The sequence below is a fragment of the Herpailurus yagouaroundi genome, unplaced genomic scaffold, assembly GCF_014898765.1.
Source record: "Herpailurus yagouaroundi ecotype Mexico unplaced genomic scaffold, PumYag 218, whole genome shotgun sequence".
Lineage (NCBI taxonomy): Eukaryota > Metazoa > Chordata > Mammalia > Carnivora > Felidae > Herpailurus > Herpailurus yagouaroundi.
In genome coordinates, this window is record NW_024412449.1 from 3,390,274 (window position 1) to 3,409,425 (window position 19,152).

The window sequence follows — 19,152 nt, forward strand, 5'->3', positions numbered from 1 at the left end:
GCTATGGCAAAAAAACACAGAATGTAAGTTCCACAAAGTCAGGGATTTTGTATGTGTTTTTCAGTGACAAAATGCCCATCTCGTACAACAGTGCCTGGCACAGAGTGGGTAGTCAATAAATGATTGTTGAATTGAACTAATGCAGAGAAGGGACATGATCGGATTCATAGTTGTAGAAGGATTGCAGGGCAACAAGGATTGAAGGAAAGAGACTTTAGGAGGCTGTTGATAGGGTTGTCTACACAAAGATAATAGTGGCTTAGACCAGGCTGTTGACTCTGCAGATTGAGAGGTGTGATTAACCTTAAGCTATACTTAGGAGGTAGAACCGACTGCTGGTGTATTATTGGTCGTGGAGGGGAGAAAGAGGATGGGATTACAGATGGATTACGTCATTATTGATGTAGGGTTTAGGCTTGGGCTATTAGTTGGATGAGGGGAAGACTAGGGGATGACGGGGAGGCAGGGAAGGAAGTCGACAACTTGGTTTTGCACAAGGCAAGCTTGTGACGCCTCAGAGATACACAAGTGGAGGTAACATGTAGGCAGCGGGATATATAAATCTCGAGCACAGAGGGACGTAGCTCATTTGATTGTCACAACAACTGTTTTTTCAGTGTGTCATTTTTGTCTCCATTTCACAGACAAGGAAATTGAATGTTAGAAGGTGAAATGAGTTGCCTAAAGTCGCCAGTCCAGCAAATGAGAAGTGTGGGATTTGACACCAACACTGTTTAACCCCTGAGCCTGGCCTCTGAACCACAGTGACCTCCTGTCTCTCAAGAGGCCTAGGTCTTGGGTACATTTCCTAATCTGCTTCTAAGTTATCACGTGACCTTGAGCCTCACTTTGCTCACCTGGGAAATGATGGGCTCCTTCAGTTCTACACTGCAATGCCGATCTCCTTTGTAAATCCCATTTTTAATGTGAGTTTGCCATAGGTACCTTTCAGAGATGATGCCCAAGCTGACAATTCATTTTGACACGCATGAAAAGGGCAAATCTCTTTAAGCAAAGACCCAGCACACCAGCTTTTTAAATCTGAATTCCAATGGAGCAAGAGGAAGGTTGCTTAGAACAAATACCATTTCTGAGTGAGAGAATGTTCAGCATCTCAGATTCCTTTTTATTATCTGAGTAGTATTCCTCAAGGGTCCCGCTGAGCCAACTGTGAGGGTGATGCTTGAGCCAGACACATAGCTTCCTCTAAGGTCAGTGCCCAGGGTCTGCCAAACTTTCCCACCTATGCCATCTCATATGTCACTGAGTCATATGCCCACCAATATGCTGGGGATCGGGAGGTAGTGATGACACAGTGTATCCTTTCTTCCAGTGGTTCCTGGTTACCCTGCATTTCAGAAAGGACCCCCCCTAACTTACCATGGGCTATATTCTTCAGACACTAGTCCAAAGAGTCGTCCTTTGGGCCAGTGTCACCCTTTTGAGGGGGCATCTGATATGGACAGTCAATTTGAATTTGATTGGGACATGCTAATGAGCCATTCATATGTGTAGGATTTGTTTCTGATTAGATTAAGCTTCTCAGAGAGGAAAGAAACAGCCACTGATTAAAGACATAAAAAAGGAAACATTTTAAATGAGTAAGTGGCTCATCTTCATATAGCAAAGTATAAATTAAACATAGTCCAGGGGCTCAGCTTTGAATAGCAGCTGGATAGAGTGGGATTTTCTGAATATGTCCACAAGGAGAAGATGCTCACAGCAATTCAAAGGGACTTAACGCACCAGAGAGGGCACTGAGCACTCTGGAGTAAATGGATGGGCCAAGTTATCTGATAAAAATGACTCTCAGACTAGCAATGAGAAGAGTTTTATTTGGATTTCAGAAAATTGCTCCCCGAGTCCCCGTGACATTCAAGCTTATTATTATTCTCTGGAAGCATCCATGATGGTAATGGGGCCAGAGATCTTAGCTCAAAACAAAGACTTGATTAGAGTAGACAGCACACGTGTCAATGGGACCCTGATTTGGAACCTAGTCAATACTTCTTTCTCAGAGCTTGGGGGGTTCTATAGTTTGGGCTCTATAGAAATGCCTGGATTGGAATTAGCCTGGCTTGTCTGCCATGCCTGGGAAGCTGTAAGGGTCAGCCCTGTCAAGACGGTGTTGCCTGACCAAGGCTGGGGTGCAGCTCCGGCCCCAGACTCACCTGGCCAGCTCCAGAATTAGCGGAGCCACCACAGGGCTGCTGTCTAGCGGTCTGAGGAACTCTGGACTGTGTGTGACCGCCAAACCCCAACCTTTTCCTTTTCCACCCTGCTGGCTTCTTAGCTTTTTGACCTCTGCTCTTGTTCTGAACATGAAGCAGACTCTCACCTACAGCCTGTTATGCGAAGGTCTGACACCCTGCCTGCCGGTGGTAGCTAGCTCCCTCTCCCACTCCTTGGGACTAGACCTACTGTCTGTACCCTCGGCCTCTGGTGGCGTCATGTTCGGAATGCACTTATCACCTGCAGTTGGGAAGTTGTTGCCTTCTGAATAGTCTCTCCCAATGCCTGGGACTTTCTGCTACGAAGTCCCACTCAGTAGACTGAACCCCTGATTATCGGTATTGCAGGAGCCGAGCCTCTCTGGTCACTTTGCCTCTTTGGCAGCTTGTATTCATCAGGGAGGTGATCAAAAGCTGCACCAGTAGCCCCCAAACCACAGAGGCTTAACCCAGGACGAGTTTGTTTGCTGCTCACATCGGTCTCCTGAGAGGTGGGAGGCTGTCCTGGGCAGCCATTCTCTACGTGGTGACTCAGGTAGCTTCCTTTGGGGGGTTACCCATCTTTGAACCTCAGGGTCATCCTGCTTTAAACATCCAGCAGATTGGGAGGGAGGGAGGTAGACGTGTTCATGGACTTCCCACATGGGATACTTACTGCCCTTGGCCAGGAAGTGGCAGCTATTTATTTCATTGGGCACAGCTATTCACATGGTCCCTCCTGACAGCAAGGGAGGATGGGAGATGTAAAGGAGCACAGACATATTAGTGAGCAGTACGAGTCTACCACACCCTTGAAGACCACCCTACTCCGGTCTCAGCTTTGCCAGCCTCCGTGTGTTCAGGCCCAGCTCCTTCCATTTTGTCATGAATCCAACTTAGCTTGAGTGTGGGCAATATTAACCAGGCCTGTTAGCTAGAAGGAGACCTGAAGTAACCATGAATAAACTCTACTTGGTTGGAACCATTAAAAGAGGCCTTCTGATCTCAATTTGCAAAGCAATCCTCGTGAAATTTCCCATGAGGAAGTGAACTCCCATGGCCCCAATCTTAATAGAGCAGTGGCGTCTGAGGAAAAGCCGAGACCCTGTGTATGATGGGTTAGTTTGCTGAGCTTGGGGCCATTGCGGCCCCCGGGTTTCCTGTAGGGAAGCAGCTATCTCAGCAAATCTCAAGACCCTGCAAAACAGCCTTTTAACTTTTTCTTCATGGAAAGCTTCCAGACATTCCAGCCCAGCTGGTCTCTTTTTGGAATTCTGCCAGATGGATCCTCCTGCTGCTTTCTGATAGTTATGAAGACTCCCTTTCACACAGGGAAAGTGCTTCAAGTGCTTCTTAGGGTTGACCCAAGATCAGACCCCTTCAGGGACACCTTCCAAGAAAAAGCATCATTTTTTTTCCCCCAAGCATCAATTCTGTCCAGAGGACTCTGTGGCAGTGTTTTGACAAGAAGAGGGCTTGGGGAAACTGTATCCCCAGGGAGTGTTTTTCCATGGGGTCCAGTGGAAGAATAAGCATGGACTTTAAAAATGTTTTCTTACCCTCTAAAATAATGCAGTATCAACCCTTGTGATCCTGGAAGAGCACCAAGTAAAGTGCACTGGGGATAATTCAGAAGTCAGGCCAGGTTCTTGATCCTGCGTTCATGCAGGAACGATTTATCAAGCACCTATCGTGGAGGCCCAAGGGATTCCCTCATGAGAGCTAGGTGGCCTTGGGTCTTCTCTTACAGTCTGGTAGTGCAGATCTGTAAACAGGAAGGGCTCCAGCTCACTGAAAGTCAAGGAGTTACAAACTGAAGCTCCAGTGAGAGCGAATTCCACACCCATCGGCAAGAATTAAAACGTTGGACAGAACCAAATGTTGGCGAGATTGCAAAGCAACAGGAGTGCTCATCTGCGCTGTGGGAGCAGAGCTTGGTGTACTCGCTTTGGAAGATTTTCACCTTCCTGGGGAAAGTCGAATGTGTATATAACCTGTGCCTCAGAAATTCCACCGCAGTGTAAATACGTGGAGAGGCGCCTGCTCTTGGGCACCAAGAGACGTGCATAAGAATGTTCCAAGGAGCGCTCCTCATTATACTGGAAACAACCAGACTGTCGACCAACAAGAGAATGCATAAGTAAACTGCTGTATATTTGTACAGTGGAACACCATGGTGATGAAAATAAATGAAGCAAGAAGCAGGTTGCAGAATGCAGACGATATGCTTTCATTTATGTAGCATTCAAAAACAGATAAAACCAAATATAGATAGTTTAGGTTGATGGCAAGGAAATTAACAAAATTCAGGATAATGGGTTACCTTTGGGAGGAAGGAAGAGCACACAGAGTTTTCTGAGTTACTGCTAATGTACTGTTTTGTAAGCAGGGTGCTAGGTAAATAGATTTTCCTTATATTATGTGTCTTTAAACTGTACATTTGCACACAGCTATTGTAAGTGTGCAAGAGGAAGTATAGGTAATACGGCAATGAGTAACAGAGGTATTTAAGCAAATTTAGGACAGCCAGGAAATGTAGGTAGGAATCACTAGGCAAATAAATGTATTGCTGCGGGCAGGGGGAGGGAAGGAAAATTCCAGTAAAGGGAATGGTATGGGGTGCAGGGCAGGAATCCGAGACTAGGAATCCTAGGTCTATCCTAGGAACTAAGAGAAGTTGATGTAACAGGAGAGCAGAGCATGAAACATGAAGCTGCAGCAAACAGAAAGGACCAGGTCTCAGAGGTCTTGCAAATCATGTTAAGGAATATGGTCTATTTCTCTGGAGACTAAAAGTTGCAAGTATGGGAGTGAGGTGCATTTTGGAGGGGGGTTGGCTCCATGTTTTACATTGTCCCCATCCTGGCTCCTCTTCTGCCTCACGCCCTTGACCTCAGCTTGCTGGTGGCTTCTGGCGTTTGTCTTAGCTTTGCCCAGACTTGACGCCTCTTCCCTTCTTACTCCCATGCAGGACCAGGCCTAGGGCCAAGGTGAGCCAAGTGCCCAGGGTGCAGAACGGAAAGACGCCTGAGGAATAGGGGCCCTGCACAGCCCTGGTCAGCGTCTTGGTTTGCCTGCATTTCTGACCCTACGACCACCCTGGAAATGAGTTTCTCGTCTTCTGCCAGCTCTTCTCAGGCCTCAGCCTCAACCTCCATCCTCCTTGTCTTTCTTCCCTGAGCCTGCCTGGTTTGGCTTTCTACTCTGGTCGCTGCATTTCACAGCCAAGTTAGGAGAAACAGTTACACATAAAAAAGATAATTAACAACATGAGCCAAGAAATACGGACCACAGGAGTGGTACAAATCATGTGTTTCAGGAGTTTGGAGGAACTGGGCCAGGCTGGCTTTGGATGGATGGAGAGCAGGAAGGAGGCTTTTTATGCTAAAGGAATAGGGGGAACATTTCGCCAAGAGCAAAGAGCTCATTAAAAGTCATGTGGAGATAAAAGCTGGACAGGATTTGGGGTCCTGTGGTCTAGGTCTATGGAGTTCAAGGCTGAGATGCCACCACCCCCAATCCCTTGCCTCCAGGAAGCATCACTAATAAACTGTGGCACACTTTTCCGTTGAGCCCGGGGAATCCTTCTCAGAAGGATTCAGAGCCTCAGAATCCTCAACACGGTGCTTCAGAAGGACATTAACAAGCAAATGCATTTATCATGGAAGTATTATTTGCTCTCCTTGACATAGACTGCAGGGTGATCATGAGTCTGAGTGGGAGAAATGGTCAAGCTGTATCCTGTCGCCTCCCTCCAGTGTCTCTCTATTTTACAACTTCGGATTTACGACTCTGCCAGTCACGTCTCAAAATACTGGGCATCATTTGAGGTACTGGCAAGAAAACGTAGACTCACAAAATGCAAGTAGAAGGGATCTCTCACATCACTGAGTTCCGTTCCTCCATTTGGCAGCTAGGAGAAACTTGAGGCCTGGGAGGGAAACAGCCTTGTTTATAGAAGTGACGAACAGAACATAAACTCAAATCCTTTGACTCTGACCTTTTAGCAGCAGCTCCCAGCCTGGAAGGGGAAAGGGAACCTGACCTTTCCCTAAGAACCCACTACATGCCTGTCTTTGCTAGTGGCAGCTTTTCAAAAATTTTTTTTTTCAACGTTTATTTATTTTTGGGACAGAGAGAGACAGAGCATGAACGGGGGAGGGGCAGAGAGAGAGAGAGGGAGACACAGAATCGGAAACAGGCTCCAGGCTCTGAGCCATCAGCCCAGAGCCCGACGCGGGGCTCGAACTCACGGACCGCGAGATCGTGACCTGGCTGAAGTCGGACGCTTAACCGACTGCGCCACCCAGGCGCCCCTAGTGGCAGCTTTTCATACAGCATCTCTTTTAAACCTGCCAGGGTTTCATTATCCCCAAGAAAAAGGCAACTGACACCCAAAGACAGGTTCAGGTCAAAGGCTAATGGGCAACAGAGGCAGGATGGAAACCCTCTTCCATCAGCCCCCAAGACCCGCCTTCCCAGATGGTTCCCAGGTGGATGCTCCATCTTTCTGGAAACACTAATAGGATTAGGGCTCTCTGGGAAGGGCTGGTGGTGAGTGAGACTTCATGCTGCTTAACTGTTGTTTACCATCTACTTCCGGTTCTTGGTCCCACCCGAGGACAAGCCCAGCATCTCCTCTGTGGGTGTTTGCAAACACTGGCCAGGCCGAGGGCTTTCTCGACACTAGTTCGTCGTTCCACAAGATGAAGCCGCCTGCTTTCCACCACACTCATTTGATGCCTTGCCAGGTTTTACAACGTTCATTTACGCTCTGCAGCCAAAGTGACTCTCTTCAGTTACAGCAGTGTGCACTTAAATGTCAGAGCGTCGCTGAAAAACTGCTTGGGTCTGAAGGAAGTCATTGTGTTCAGTCAAATCTGGCCACATTTTATGTTTATGGCCTTTATTAGGGGATCCAGCTGAGCGAGTTAAAACCACTTCTCCATAGTTAGTGAAAGCCCAGGACTCGGAGATTCCTGGAATCACTCATTGAAATAACAGTTTATGTTATTGAATGTATACCATATGCCTGGTGCTGGTGAATACAACATGATCCTTGTCTTCCTGGAGCTTATAGTCTAGCAGGGAGCAGGGAGCAGGGAGCAGGGGACAGACTTGAATAAACACATAAGTGGGAGTATTATGAATAAGTGTTCCCAAGAAAAAGGGTGGGACACTGTAAGTATTCTGAGGGGATCTAATGGGCAGGTCAAAGAAGGTAATATTTGAGCTGGGTAACAGTGGGGGGGGGGGGGGTTTATCCCAGAAAGATGGAGTAGCAGGTGCGAGGGCACAGAGACAGGAAGAAACTTGGTGTGGTCAAGAACTATATTTCCCAGGGCCCATCCAGAAGCCACAAGATCTAGCCTACATCCAGGGCTGACATGTGTCAAGTATCCCCAGAAGCTGTGGGACTGAGCACGTGTCTCACTTGTGATAACAAGTTGGGGTCACATGCACCCCATGTAAAAACCAAGCTCTCCATCTTGTAGTTGCTTCCTGTGCCCTGTGACCTCATCTGCCTTCTTGGTTACTGACCCTTGACCTTCACTTCTCAGCCATGTCTTTGGTACCCACCTCTCCTGCCCTCTCTCCTCTTGGCACCCTCACCCTCCTCTTAGCTTGCAAGGCTAAGCCATCACTGTGTCCCACACCTTTACCGTCCATCCAGTGGCCCTGCTTCTCTGGCACAATCATTCCTGTCTGTAGTTTCTATCTGGTTTGGGTCTTTCTACTTCACACCAGCTGTGACATGTCCCAGATGCAGCTCCCCTTCCTCATTTCCTCACCCCTGCCTTCCCCCACACCAAGCTTCCATGGAAGTTTTATGATATCATTTTCCAGAAGGTCCAAATGCCAGTGATTTTCCTTCCTATCCTTTGTCTACCCTCCATGACAGGGTCTCCAAGATCAGCTGTGGGTCAGACCTTTGAGAGTCTCTCTGTGTCAAGTCATTGGTCAGCAGAGCCACTTACCACCTGGGGATCAGAGATCATGGGCTTCCTCTTGTGTATTTCATTGCCATTGGGCAGGGTCCAGAAGCAGCAGGGTAAACATGCCAAATCCACATCTTCTGCTCCAATGCCCAGAGACTGCTAGGAACCCACAGGCTGCATTCAAGACAGATGCCGTCACCCCCTCTATAGATGAATTCCTTTGCAGAGAAGGTAGGAGAGTGGGAGTGACTTCTAGATTAACAAGTGCTCCTAGTCTCTAAGGAGGAGCCTGATTCACCCTACTGCACTGGGCCAGGCACTCTGGAAGTCAGCCTATCTCTTCTCTGTTGGGCTTTAGCCAGACGTGGGAGTCCTCTGCATTCATTTTTCCCCCCGAAGGTGGATGTTCAGGAAGAGCCAAATAGCAGCGATGATAAGGTTATTATAAAATAATAATGTGTGCACGTTGAGGGCTTACTGCAGGGCTTCCTGAGCCCACAGCCCTGTGCAGGAACAACCTATTATACGTGTTTCATAGACAAGAGGTTAAGTGGCCCACAGTCACCCATCAGCAGGCATGCAGTGGGGACAGAATGAGCCCAGATGTCCTGCCCCTACCTCCTTGACTGCCATCCATGTGGTGCTCAGACTGAAGCACCAGGGTGAACATGATGAATCTGCACATCCCCCCTTCTCCTGGGCGAAATTGAGGCTTGGGAGAAGTGACCTGCCCAAGGTGGAATTGCAGCAGGTGGCAGAGGCAAAATGTTTGAATTTAGTTCTCGCTGGCTCCAAAGCTGTGCTTTCAAACACTATGTCCTCCCACTGGCCCAGCCACTCCAACTCTGCTGGAAACCCATGATCTGTCCAGGCACCATTTAGCACGTGTCTAAAGGAGAGCTTTGGCAGGGGTGGGGTATATAATTGTATGTGCAGAAATCCAGAGATGGGAGGACAAACATGCATGCTGGGAGATGTAGAACATGTCAGCGTGGCTGTGGCATAGAGCATATGGGGGAGCCAGCACTAGGCTGGAGGGACAGGCAGGGCAGGGCTGGGCCCCAGGAGGCCTCACGGCCTCAGGGCCGTGCTGGGAAATGTGTGGTGCAGGGGATGTGATCCACCCTACACTTTAAAAGGATCACTCTGGCCGTAGGGAGGCGAAGAGGCTGGAGGAGGAAGGCAGGAGGGAGATCGGTTGTTTGGAGGCTGTTCCAGAGTTCAAGTGAGACATGACAGTGGTCTAGACAAGGGCTGTGGTCAAAGAAAAGGAAAACAGGAGTAGATTCGAGAGTCCAACAGTGAGTTCACACCATTCCTCTTACCGTGCGCTTAGAGGGCATAGGAGGTACAGCTGCCACCCTTGTGATCAGAACCACAGCAGAGGCACCCACTCTAAGGCGAAATGGTGAAGCGACTCTTTGAGAAACAGGTCTTGTAATAAAAGAGCTTTGTTACAAATCATGTTCTGTGTTGTGTTGCTGAAATATGCCAAGTAATAGCCTCCGTTCCGGTTGCAAAAGAATAATTACCCTGACTCTCTGTGTTGTCAGTAACATGTTCACAGTATTCGTAGGCTTTCATTGCAAATCTCAGCAAAGTGAATTGGAAATCAGCACGAGCCCCAGAATGTACGGGTCATGGAAATGAAGGTGCACAGCCTGAGGCCTTCCATGGCTTCCTCTCCTGCCTAAGCTTCAGTGGAGGTCAGACAGATCCTTTTCTCTTCAGTACCAGCCGTGTGGCCTTGGACAAGGGACAGCCTTTGGTCTCAGTTTCCCCATTTGGAATTGGAGACAATAACCACTGTAACACAGGGTTATTCTAAAGATCCTGCTGAATATAATTTGTTTAGTAAGAGCTGAGCTGATGACATGATTATGTGCCAGGCATGTTCCTAAGCACTTTGTATATAATCACTTTAATCTCCTCGGGAACCTCATGAAAGAGGTACTATTTTAATCCCTATTTGAGAGGAGGAAACTGAAACACAATGAGATTGAGTGATGTACCCAAGGTCACGCAGCTAGCATGAAACAGAGCCAGGATTTGAACCCAAGCAGTCTGGTTCCAAACCCTCTGCTCATAACCACCACACTATACTACCTACCCACATACACAGTCCAGTGCCTGGTACATGGTGGACCCTCAGTGCGAACGCTTGTGTCTTTTCCATTGGCCATAAATTATATACTGAAGGCAAGACAAGTTCAGAGAGTGGAAAGGCGATCAGTTGCCTTCCAACTCTGACAGTCTGTAGGGACCAACTGTTGTGAAACAGACGGGTGGAACAGAAGGCATTCTCTTCCTGACACACACACACAGTAACTTAGTGAAATCCAAAGTTGACCTTATAAAACACTTATCTTGATGAACAATGAGAAATGTATAGAATTTTCCAATCATTGTACTGTACACCTGAACCTAATACAACACTGTATGTTAACTAGACTCAAAAAAAAAAAAAAAAAAGGAAAAAAAAAGTTGACCTTTACTTAGATGCAGACCTATCCTTGATGGATACAGGTTATAAGTGTGAACATTATTTACCAAATTATCTGGTTGACAGTATCTGACAGGTGATCACTGCTATCCACCAAGAAATAATGATTATTTTCCCTCAGAAGCCTCATTCATCAGCTCTGGCCAGGTATTTCGGATTCATCCCACATTTATTAAGCATCAATCATATAGTGATTGAGTGATTAAGTATCATCATCCGTATATTGATTCAACAAGTACTTACTAAGTACTTGTATGTACCAAGCCTGTGTTAGTGCTAGGGATGAGAAATGAAGGAGACAGGAGTTCTTTCCATCTAGGAACACGAAGTGAGGGAAGGAGGCTGACAGGTAAGCAGGAAGTTGCGATATCAAGAGCTTGGGGACCAGAGGAGGGAGAAATTGGCTCTGCCCCCAAAATTGAGCAAAGACTCTACAACAGAGAAGTCATGTGGTCAGGATCTTGAGAGATTACATTTTTTCAGCTGGAGAAGGAGTAGCATTCTACAATGACAAAAAGATGTGCACGTCCCAGAACATTGGAAGTTCAGAGTGGCTGCAACATTTGTGGCAAGACCTCCAAGACACTGTCCTTCGGCACTCAGAAGAGAAGATCATTTTTCTTTATTTTTTGAAGTCAAATTGCATCTGATTCAAGCTCCTAGTCACTGATGTCAGCGAGAAGTTTCACATGATTGCCTTCTTTGTATCTCCCTCTCTCTTGGGTTCTATTAGAACTCAGGGCCCAGGAAAAGACGGACCAGGAGAAGGGCAACAGGCTCACTCCCTCTGGTGATCACTAATCTCTGTCTGGCCCATGTGGTCCATTTTAGGATGATACCTCTGCTGGGAGTCTCTACTGGTTTCTCTAGGTCAAGCATTGCTGCAGAGACCATTATGAAGATTTTTGTTAACTTCTCTGTCAGGGGCTAGGAGAACCCAGATCATTGGTCACACAATGTCTAGTCTCTTCTTTGCAGGAATGGAAGGGCTGGAAAAAGAAGGTGCATTATTTGCTGGTAAATCCACAGCAACAAGAAACAAGACACAAAATAATGACTCAATAACCTTCCTGCTATAGGAGTAGAAATAAGGTAGAGCTCACCCCCTCTGTAGACAGTAGTCTGGAGAGACAAGATGAAGAGAGCTGGAGTTGTTCATGCTCAGATTGAATGGTCACCTAAGGCCTACTTTAGTGGCTCAGAGTCAGGTCTGGGCACTGGTGAGTGACTCTGTGTCTTCTACAGGTGTGGCAGTGTGGCGGGAGCGTGGAAGTCCTGCCTTGTTCTCGGATTGCCCACATTGAGCGAGCCCACAAGCCCTACACCGAGGACCTCACAGCCCATGTCCGCAGGAATGCCCTCAGGGTGGCTGAAGTCTGGATGGATGAATTTAAAAGCCATGTCTACATGGCATGGAACATACCCCAAGAGGTAGGAAGCCCCTGTGGGGATGGGGTTTTGGGGAGGGTTGGTCGGAAAAAACATTAAAACACAAAAAATATGGGACTAACCCCTTTTCCTATAGATCAGGCAGAGTCTTATTATCCATGGTAGAGTAGACTCTCAGCCCCAAAAGATACTACATGTGGGAGAAAAGAGGCGGACTGTGAGGCACTAAGCCATGTCTTATCCCCACCCCTGTCCCTGGTCAGCATGCTTAAAGAAAGACTTCTTCTCTCCTGACCTCAGTTATCCTCATTTAAAAAAATTTTTTTTCAACATTTATTTATTTTTGGGACAGAGAGAGACGGAGCATGAACGGGGGAGGGGCAGAGAGAGAGGGAGACACAGAATCAGAAACAGGCTCCAGGCTCTGAGCCATCAGCCCAGAGCCCAACGCGGGGCTCAAACTCACGGACCGCGAGATCGTGACCTGGCTGAAGTCGGACGCTTAACCGACTGCGCCACCCGGGCGCCCCAGTTATCCTCATTTTAAATGAGAACATCGGACCGGGTGGCTCCAACTTTACTTCGTGTCTAGGTCCTCAGCCTCTCTGCTATACAAATATACCAGCAATTACCAAAATTCACCAAAGTGCCCTTTAATCTCCCTGTAGACTGTATTTAGGCTTCTCCATCGAACCTGTGACCAGAGCAATAGGAATGTCCATATGCCTTTGGGATTTCTGGAACCACATGCATGAGGAGGGGATACACTCTCACAGGACCCTCAGGAGGAGAAGGGAACTGTTCTGGATGGTTTCTAATCCTCACAGAGTCTCATCATTGCCTGCCACTGTCCTCTATCCCTCTTATCACCTACCTTTAAGAAATGCCAGAGAAAAAGCAATGTTTCTCTAGTAGATGGTTCTGCCTTGTCGTGTGTCACATGGAAATGGCCTTGGACCACTGAGTTGGGAGAACCCCAACAGATGCCAGCCACGGGATCCCAACCTGCTTACCAGCCTGTCTGCCTGGAGATCATTGGTTATGTTGCACTATGTGAGATAGCCATTGACTGCATGAGCTCCTTCTTTCCCCTTGGGAATCCTTTAAAAAGCTTCAGTTCTCTCTTCCTAATAGAGAAATGGTTGATTTTTGCCTAACGTTTCCATATGAAGGTCCTGTTCCCTGATCTCTCCACCCAGCTAATGTTGCCCTGGCGGAGTGATTGAAGGTTACCTGGACCATGGGCAGGAGCTTTTAGGCAGCCCCCATCACCTCCACTATCATGGGGGGTGGGGTGGGGTGGGGTGGGGTGGGGTGGGGATGTGTACTCCCACGACCAGTGACATTTCACCAGTAGGGAGAAGAGGAGCCAAGAAGTACCAGCCAGAGTGTGAGCAACCTTAATGAACCAGCCCCAGGATTGCATCCCTGACAGTGGGAGTGTTTCTAGGGAAACAGCAGTGCCTTCTAGACCCATCTGTGGCTGTGGGAGTTGGATCACAGTATTCTTGGGAGCATGCTGAGCCCCACTGTGGGTGTCCTCAGATAGCAAAATGTTAAGAACACTTGGAAAGTCCCCCAGGAACTTAGCAGTGAAGTATCATAGATCCGTAGTCTCTTAGAGTCCTGTCCACACTCCTGCCCTTCTCTCTGTACCCCAAAGCTGCAATGTTTTAGCCCTCTCCCCTCACAGCGGCTGATAGATGTTGAAGTGGATAGTAAATCCAAAGAATGGCAGAGAACCGAGAGAGAAAAGTAACTGGAAAATGATGAAACTCAGTGTGTGTCTGTGACTTCTCAGAGGGTAGTTCAAACCTGGTCAAATGGGTAGGATGAGAGGGAAGTGAACTCAAGAAAGGCAGATAAGGGGCTCCTAGGTGGCTCAGTCAGTTAAGCATTCGACTTCAGCTCAGATCATGATCTCACAGTTCATGAGTTAGAGCCCCACATCAGGTTCTATGCTGACAGCTCAGATCCTGGAGCCCACTTCAAATTCTGTCTCTCTCTCTCTCTCTCTCTCTCTCTCTCTCTCTCTCCCTCAAAAATAAACATTAAACATTTTTTTAATAAAAAAGGGAAGGCAGATGAGCAGTGGGAGTGTCCAGGATAAAGCCTCAGATGGAGAAGGTGGTCAGTGTGTTTTCTAAAAGTCTATCTCTTGACCCCCACTATTCCCTGCTTTGTCCAGACTCCATCTCCTGCCTCTTCTGAGACTTCTGGAAAGAGTCAACACTTTCCCCCCTCCATTCACTTCTCAAGTCACATCCCAGTATTGCCCCCAAACTGCTTTTGACAAAGCATCTTAACTGCTTAATGGACATTTTAAAGTCTTTAACCTCCAGGATCCCACCTTTTCCTTGAAATTCTGTAGTTGCTTGGCTCCTTGATTCCACACCCCAGGATATCCCCACCTCTCTCTGATTGCTCCTAATTCCCTGTGGGCAATGCTTACCTCCCCTGGATGCTTAAGTGCACCCAGGCATCCACCCTTGGCCAACCACTCTCATTTTACTCCCTGGTGGTCCCATCTATTCCTGGGTCCTCCTACCATCTATCCATTGATGACTTCCTAACTAATACCTCTAGCCCTGACTTCTGCCTTTAGCTTCAGACCTGTGGCTGCACGTCGATCTCCTGAGTGCTCCCTCAGGCACTTTAGAATGGATCTGCCAAAAATGGAGAACATCTTTTCCCCCCAAAGCTGCTCCTGTTCTCCCTCCCATTACAGTTGAGGATACCACCATCTTCCCAGATCTATGAGCTTGAAACACGTCTTCCTCTGATCCTCCTTTCCCTTAAGCCCCATTCCCAATCCATCACTGAACTCTTCTGTCCGTTCCTACCCACCTCACGTCTGAGTTCAGGTCTTGTCTTTTCCTGCACAAGAGCCTCTGTTTTCCCTGGCTCGAGACTTACCCCCTCAAATCTATCCTCCACACTACCCAAAGTTATCTTTAAAAAATAAAAATAAAACACACACACACACACACACACACACACACACACACACACACACAGTGGGGCGCCTGGGTGGCGCTCGGTCAGTTAGGTGTCCGACTTCGGTTCAGGTCATTATCTCACGGTTCATGGGTTGGAGCCCCACGTTGGGCTCTGTGCTGACAGCTCAGAGCCTGGAGCCTTCTTTGGATTCTGTGTCTCCCTCTCTCTACCCCTCCCCTACTCGTACTCTGTCTCTCTATCTCGCTCAAAAATAATAAACATTAAAAACATTTTTTAAAAACTCACAGTGACCACATCATTGCCCTGCTTAAAATCTTGAACGGACTCTCCACTGTGCACCAGATCAGGCATAAACCTTTCTGCCCACCCATAACCCCCTGCCCCCACTCTGTATTATAGTTTCCGTAGGCTGCAGGACAGTGAGAGCTCCAGAGTTGCCCATCTATTCCATGCTATTTCTTCTCTCTGTATGTTTGCTCATTTTGTCCTCTCTGCTTGGAACTCCCTACCCTCTGCCTCTCCCCCAGTATCCACCCTTACCGATTTCCCTCCATCCTAGTAGACATAGTTCCAGTGACCCCTCCTCTAGAAAGTCAGCCTCAGCTACAGAAAGTGCCCCCTTTGCATGTATGCCTGTGTCATTCCATCACTATCCTGTGAAAGAATGTTCTATTGTGTAAAAGTCTGTCTGTCTCTCTCTCTCTCTTTCTCTCTCTCTACCCCCCACCCAGGGGCTCTCAAATCTGGCTGAACATTAAAATCCCTTGTGCTCCAGCCCCAGAGATTATGACTTAATTGGTTTGGAAGGGGACCAGGGATCATTTTTTGGAAAGCTCTTCAGGGATTCTAATATCCATCCAGGCTGAGAGCCACTGCATTAGACCACAGGCTTCCTGGAGACAGATTGTATCCTTCATTTTTGTGTCACCATGCCTAGCGCAAGCCAGGGCACATGATCAGAGCTCAGGGAAACCTCGCCGATGCTTATTAACAAATGGAACTGCTGGCAGTGTGTGTAATTCCTTTCTCCCTCGGTCAGTGGCTCCTAAAAGCAGATCTGCAGACCAGCTGATTAATTCTGGGTCTCATCCTCAGAGATTGTGATGAGTAGGTATGTAGTGGTCCCAGAATCTGTTCAGAGCTCTCTGGGTGCTGGTTTGGGGCTGCCAGATTTGAGTAATACTAGATTAACTAATCCTGCTAGTCTTTAATTCACCTTGAGTGTCACCTCCTCCAGGAAGCCTTCTCTGATTGCTCGCCTTTCCCTCCCCACCATCTTGGCTGCCCCACACAGTGAGATGGACTAAGGGCTCCTTCCTCTTCTGCTCTCCCTCAACACCCTGTTTGCTTCTGTGCTTCACACTGTGTACAGAGTCTGTTTACTTGTCTGGGCCTTCCTTTCAAGCACAGTCTGTGCCTTCTTCCTCTTTGGATGCACAGTGCTTAGGACAGCACCTGGCATGTACTAAAGATGAGCTGAAGGGGCACCTGGGTGGCTCAGTCGGTTGAGCGTCCAAATTCAGCTCAGGTCATGATCTCGCGGTCTGGGAGTTCGAGCCCCGCATCGGGCTCTGTGCCGACAGCTCAGAGCCTGGAGCCTGCTTTGGATTCTGTGTCTCCCTCTCTCTCTGCCCCTCCCCCACTCATCCTCTGTTTCTGTCAAAAATAAACATTAAAAAAATTTTTTTTAAGATGAGCTGAAAAAGAAAGAGGGAGGAAGTGTGGATGCCACATGCCCCACGTGCCTTCCCCAAGAGTTTTCTCGGCTGCCCTTGCTGTGGTGCTATATCAAGACCTTCTGCTCAACCACAGCACATCTGTTACCTGTTTACTTAACCTTTTGCCTCCAGCATCCCAGCTGCAGGTAGAGAGTCAGACCCCACAACCCTGCCCAGTGGCTGCCTTGAAAATTAAATAAGTTCATGTACATAAAGGCTCTGATGGGTGCTCGGCAAGTAGAAAAAGCGCCAGATAAGTCTTACCTCTCGGTGTGGGTGGTCTTGCCTCTGCCTTCTGCATTCCCACCCCAGCTTTCAAATGCCCTTGCAGGGCATTTATCCTGCCCGGTCGCCTTCTATGCCAAGTCCTCCCCCTGCCGTGCACCAGCCAGGTCCGCCAGCTCTATGACCTGCTTCCTTTCCACGTTCAGTCCCAAGCTTTGGGATGGCCAGAGGAGCTGCCAGCTCTGGCATCCTTTCTACTTTGATTGAAAGTCAGTTTGTTTATCAACATACAGGAAGTCAGCCTGCAGCAAAGCATCAACATTCTCTTACACCAGGTTAGGGAACTCTAGCCACCTCACCCACCCCCACCCCCTGCCCCGCCGCCTTCTCTTGCCCAAAGACAGGTTGAGTGCCAGGGATGACTCACCATGGCACACAAGTGATGGCCCTTCTCTAGGTTTGGCTACAAGATGTTGTGTATGTGGCTGCACACACGGGTGGGAATACTGGCCAGCTTTTTGTGGGGCTGGGTGTATTTGTTTCCAAGGGCCACCATCACAAATTACCACAAATTGAGTGGCTTTAAACAACAGATATTACTCTCTCACAATTCTGGAGGCCAGAAGCCCCAAATCAAGGTGACGACAGTGCTGTGCTCCCTCCAAAAGCTCTAGGGGAGGATACTTTGTCTTCTCCAGCTTTTGGTGGCTCCTGGCATATTCCTCGTCTCGTAAATGCACCACTCCAGTCTCTCCCTCTGTCTCTACGACTCTGTGTGTTCAATGCCACCCCCCCTCCTATCTCTTATGAAGATACTAGCCATTGCATTTAGAGCTTACCCTAAATCCAGAATGATTTCATCTGCAGATCTCTAATGAATTCTGTCTGCAATGATCCTATTGCCAGATAAGATCACATTTGGAAGTTCTGGGTAGACACGAATTTTACAGGGGGCTCTATTCAATCCACTAAGTATTTGGCAAAGGGGGTGATACATTTATTGTTTTCTAATAATAAGGGTCAAGGTGACCTTCTCTGAGAAAGTTTGCTTATTTCTCAATTTCTTCCCCCAATCTGAAAACAGTTTGATGCATTTTACAGTAAATACACTGTACAGATGTCCTGAACCATTAAAATGGAAAGGCAGATATCCAGAAAGGGGATGGGGCATGATATCCAGAAATATAAGCAGAGCAAAGCTCTGATTCTTGGATCTTCTAGAAGTAGAAATGAGCCTCTGATGGGTATTTCTCCCACCTTCGATTAGATAAGGAGAGAGACCAACTTTCCCTTGATCCTGAATGTAAAAAGAAAGTTTTCCTGTGGGAACCCAGAATTTTAGGAAAGCACGGGGGCCTTCTAGAGACAAATTCTTCCAGTGGCTCCCCGTAAATGCTGAGACACAGTGTTAATTTGTCAGATAAAGGCGATGATAGCATGAAGGGGAAGGCCTGGGTCCTAGCAAATACCTTTGTGGTATCAGGATAAGGGGCAGAGAAGTTTAAAGAGCTAATACTTAACAGATCCCTTGGGGTGGGGGTGGGGCTGGTGCTGGGGCTGGGGTGAGTGGCAGGTTATATTTATTGCCAGCTTTTATCTGTAATACTTCATAAATATTTTCTCAACCTAGTTTTCATCAATACAGTCCAGGCTCAGCGGTAGGTCCGGGGCACAGAGATTAGTCTAACATGTTTCCTGGATCCAGCAGAGAAAGGCCAAGCAGCAGTTGCTGGAAAGTTCTCTGGGCAGGAGCCGAGGAATAGGCAAATTACAGATGAGGTCATCTAGAAGTATTCAGAAGACACTGCCCCTTAGCAGTCTAGAACTTAAACTTCAGGCTGTAGTAGGTTCACATTTTTACGTTACCTAAATTCTGGTGGGAAAAATAAATGTATTTCTTCTGTATCTACACTCTCTTGTTACTCAGGCCTCCATGGTCGAATACCAAATACTTCTCCTGATCACGTGCAGATTCGTGCAGCGGCCATCTTTGTGATTTTTCTCAGACATTTCAAACTCAAACTCTGTTCATTTCATGATCTTCCCAACCCCAGTAACTTGACCCCCAGAGCTGTTGCTAGAAGCAGGAGGTTCACATAGCCAGCACACAAGTGCCAGTGCCAGTGGGAGAGAGCTGTTATTTCCCTGTCTTCCTCTCTCCCTACTCTGGGCTTATGAAATACCACGTGCCCTCTCTGGTCCCTGGC

The 19,152-nt window shown here is 47.8% G+C and overlaps 1 protein-coding gene across 3 annotated transcripts in view; it reads left to right on the forward strand.

Annotated features, from left to right (window-relative positions):
• GALNT18 (polypeptide N-acetylgalactosaminyltransferase 18) overlaps nucleotides 1-19,152 on the forward strand; it is a 355,336-nt gene that overhangs the window by 280,832 nt on the left and 55,352 nt on the right. For 2 of the 3 annotated variants that reach the window (XM_040456863.1, XM_040456865.1), the window contains exon 7: nucleotides 11,898-12,083. The exons of the other annotated variant lie outside the window; for it this stretch is intronic. In XM_040456863.1, the coding sequence (XP_040312797.1) occupies nucleotides 11,898-12,083 (186 nt within the window). The remainder of the gene's footprint in view (nucleotides 1-11,897; nucleotides 12,084-19,152) is intronic. 3 annotated transcript variants of the gene reach the window in all.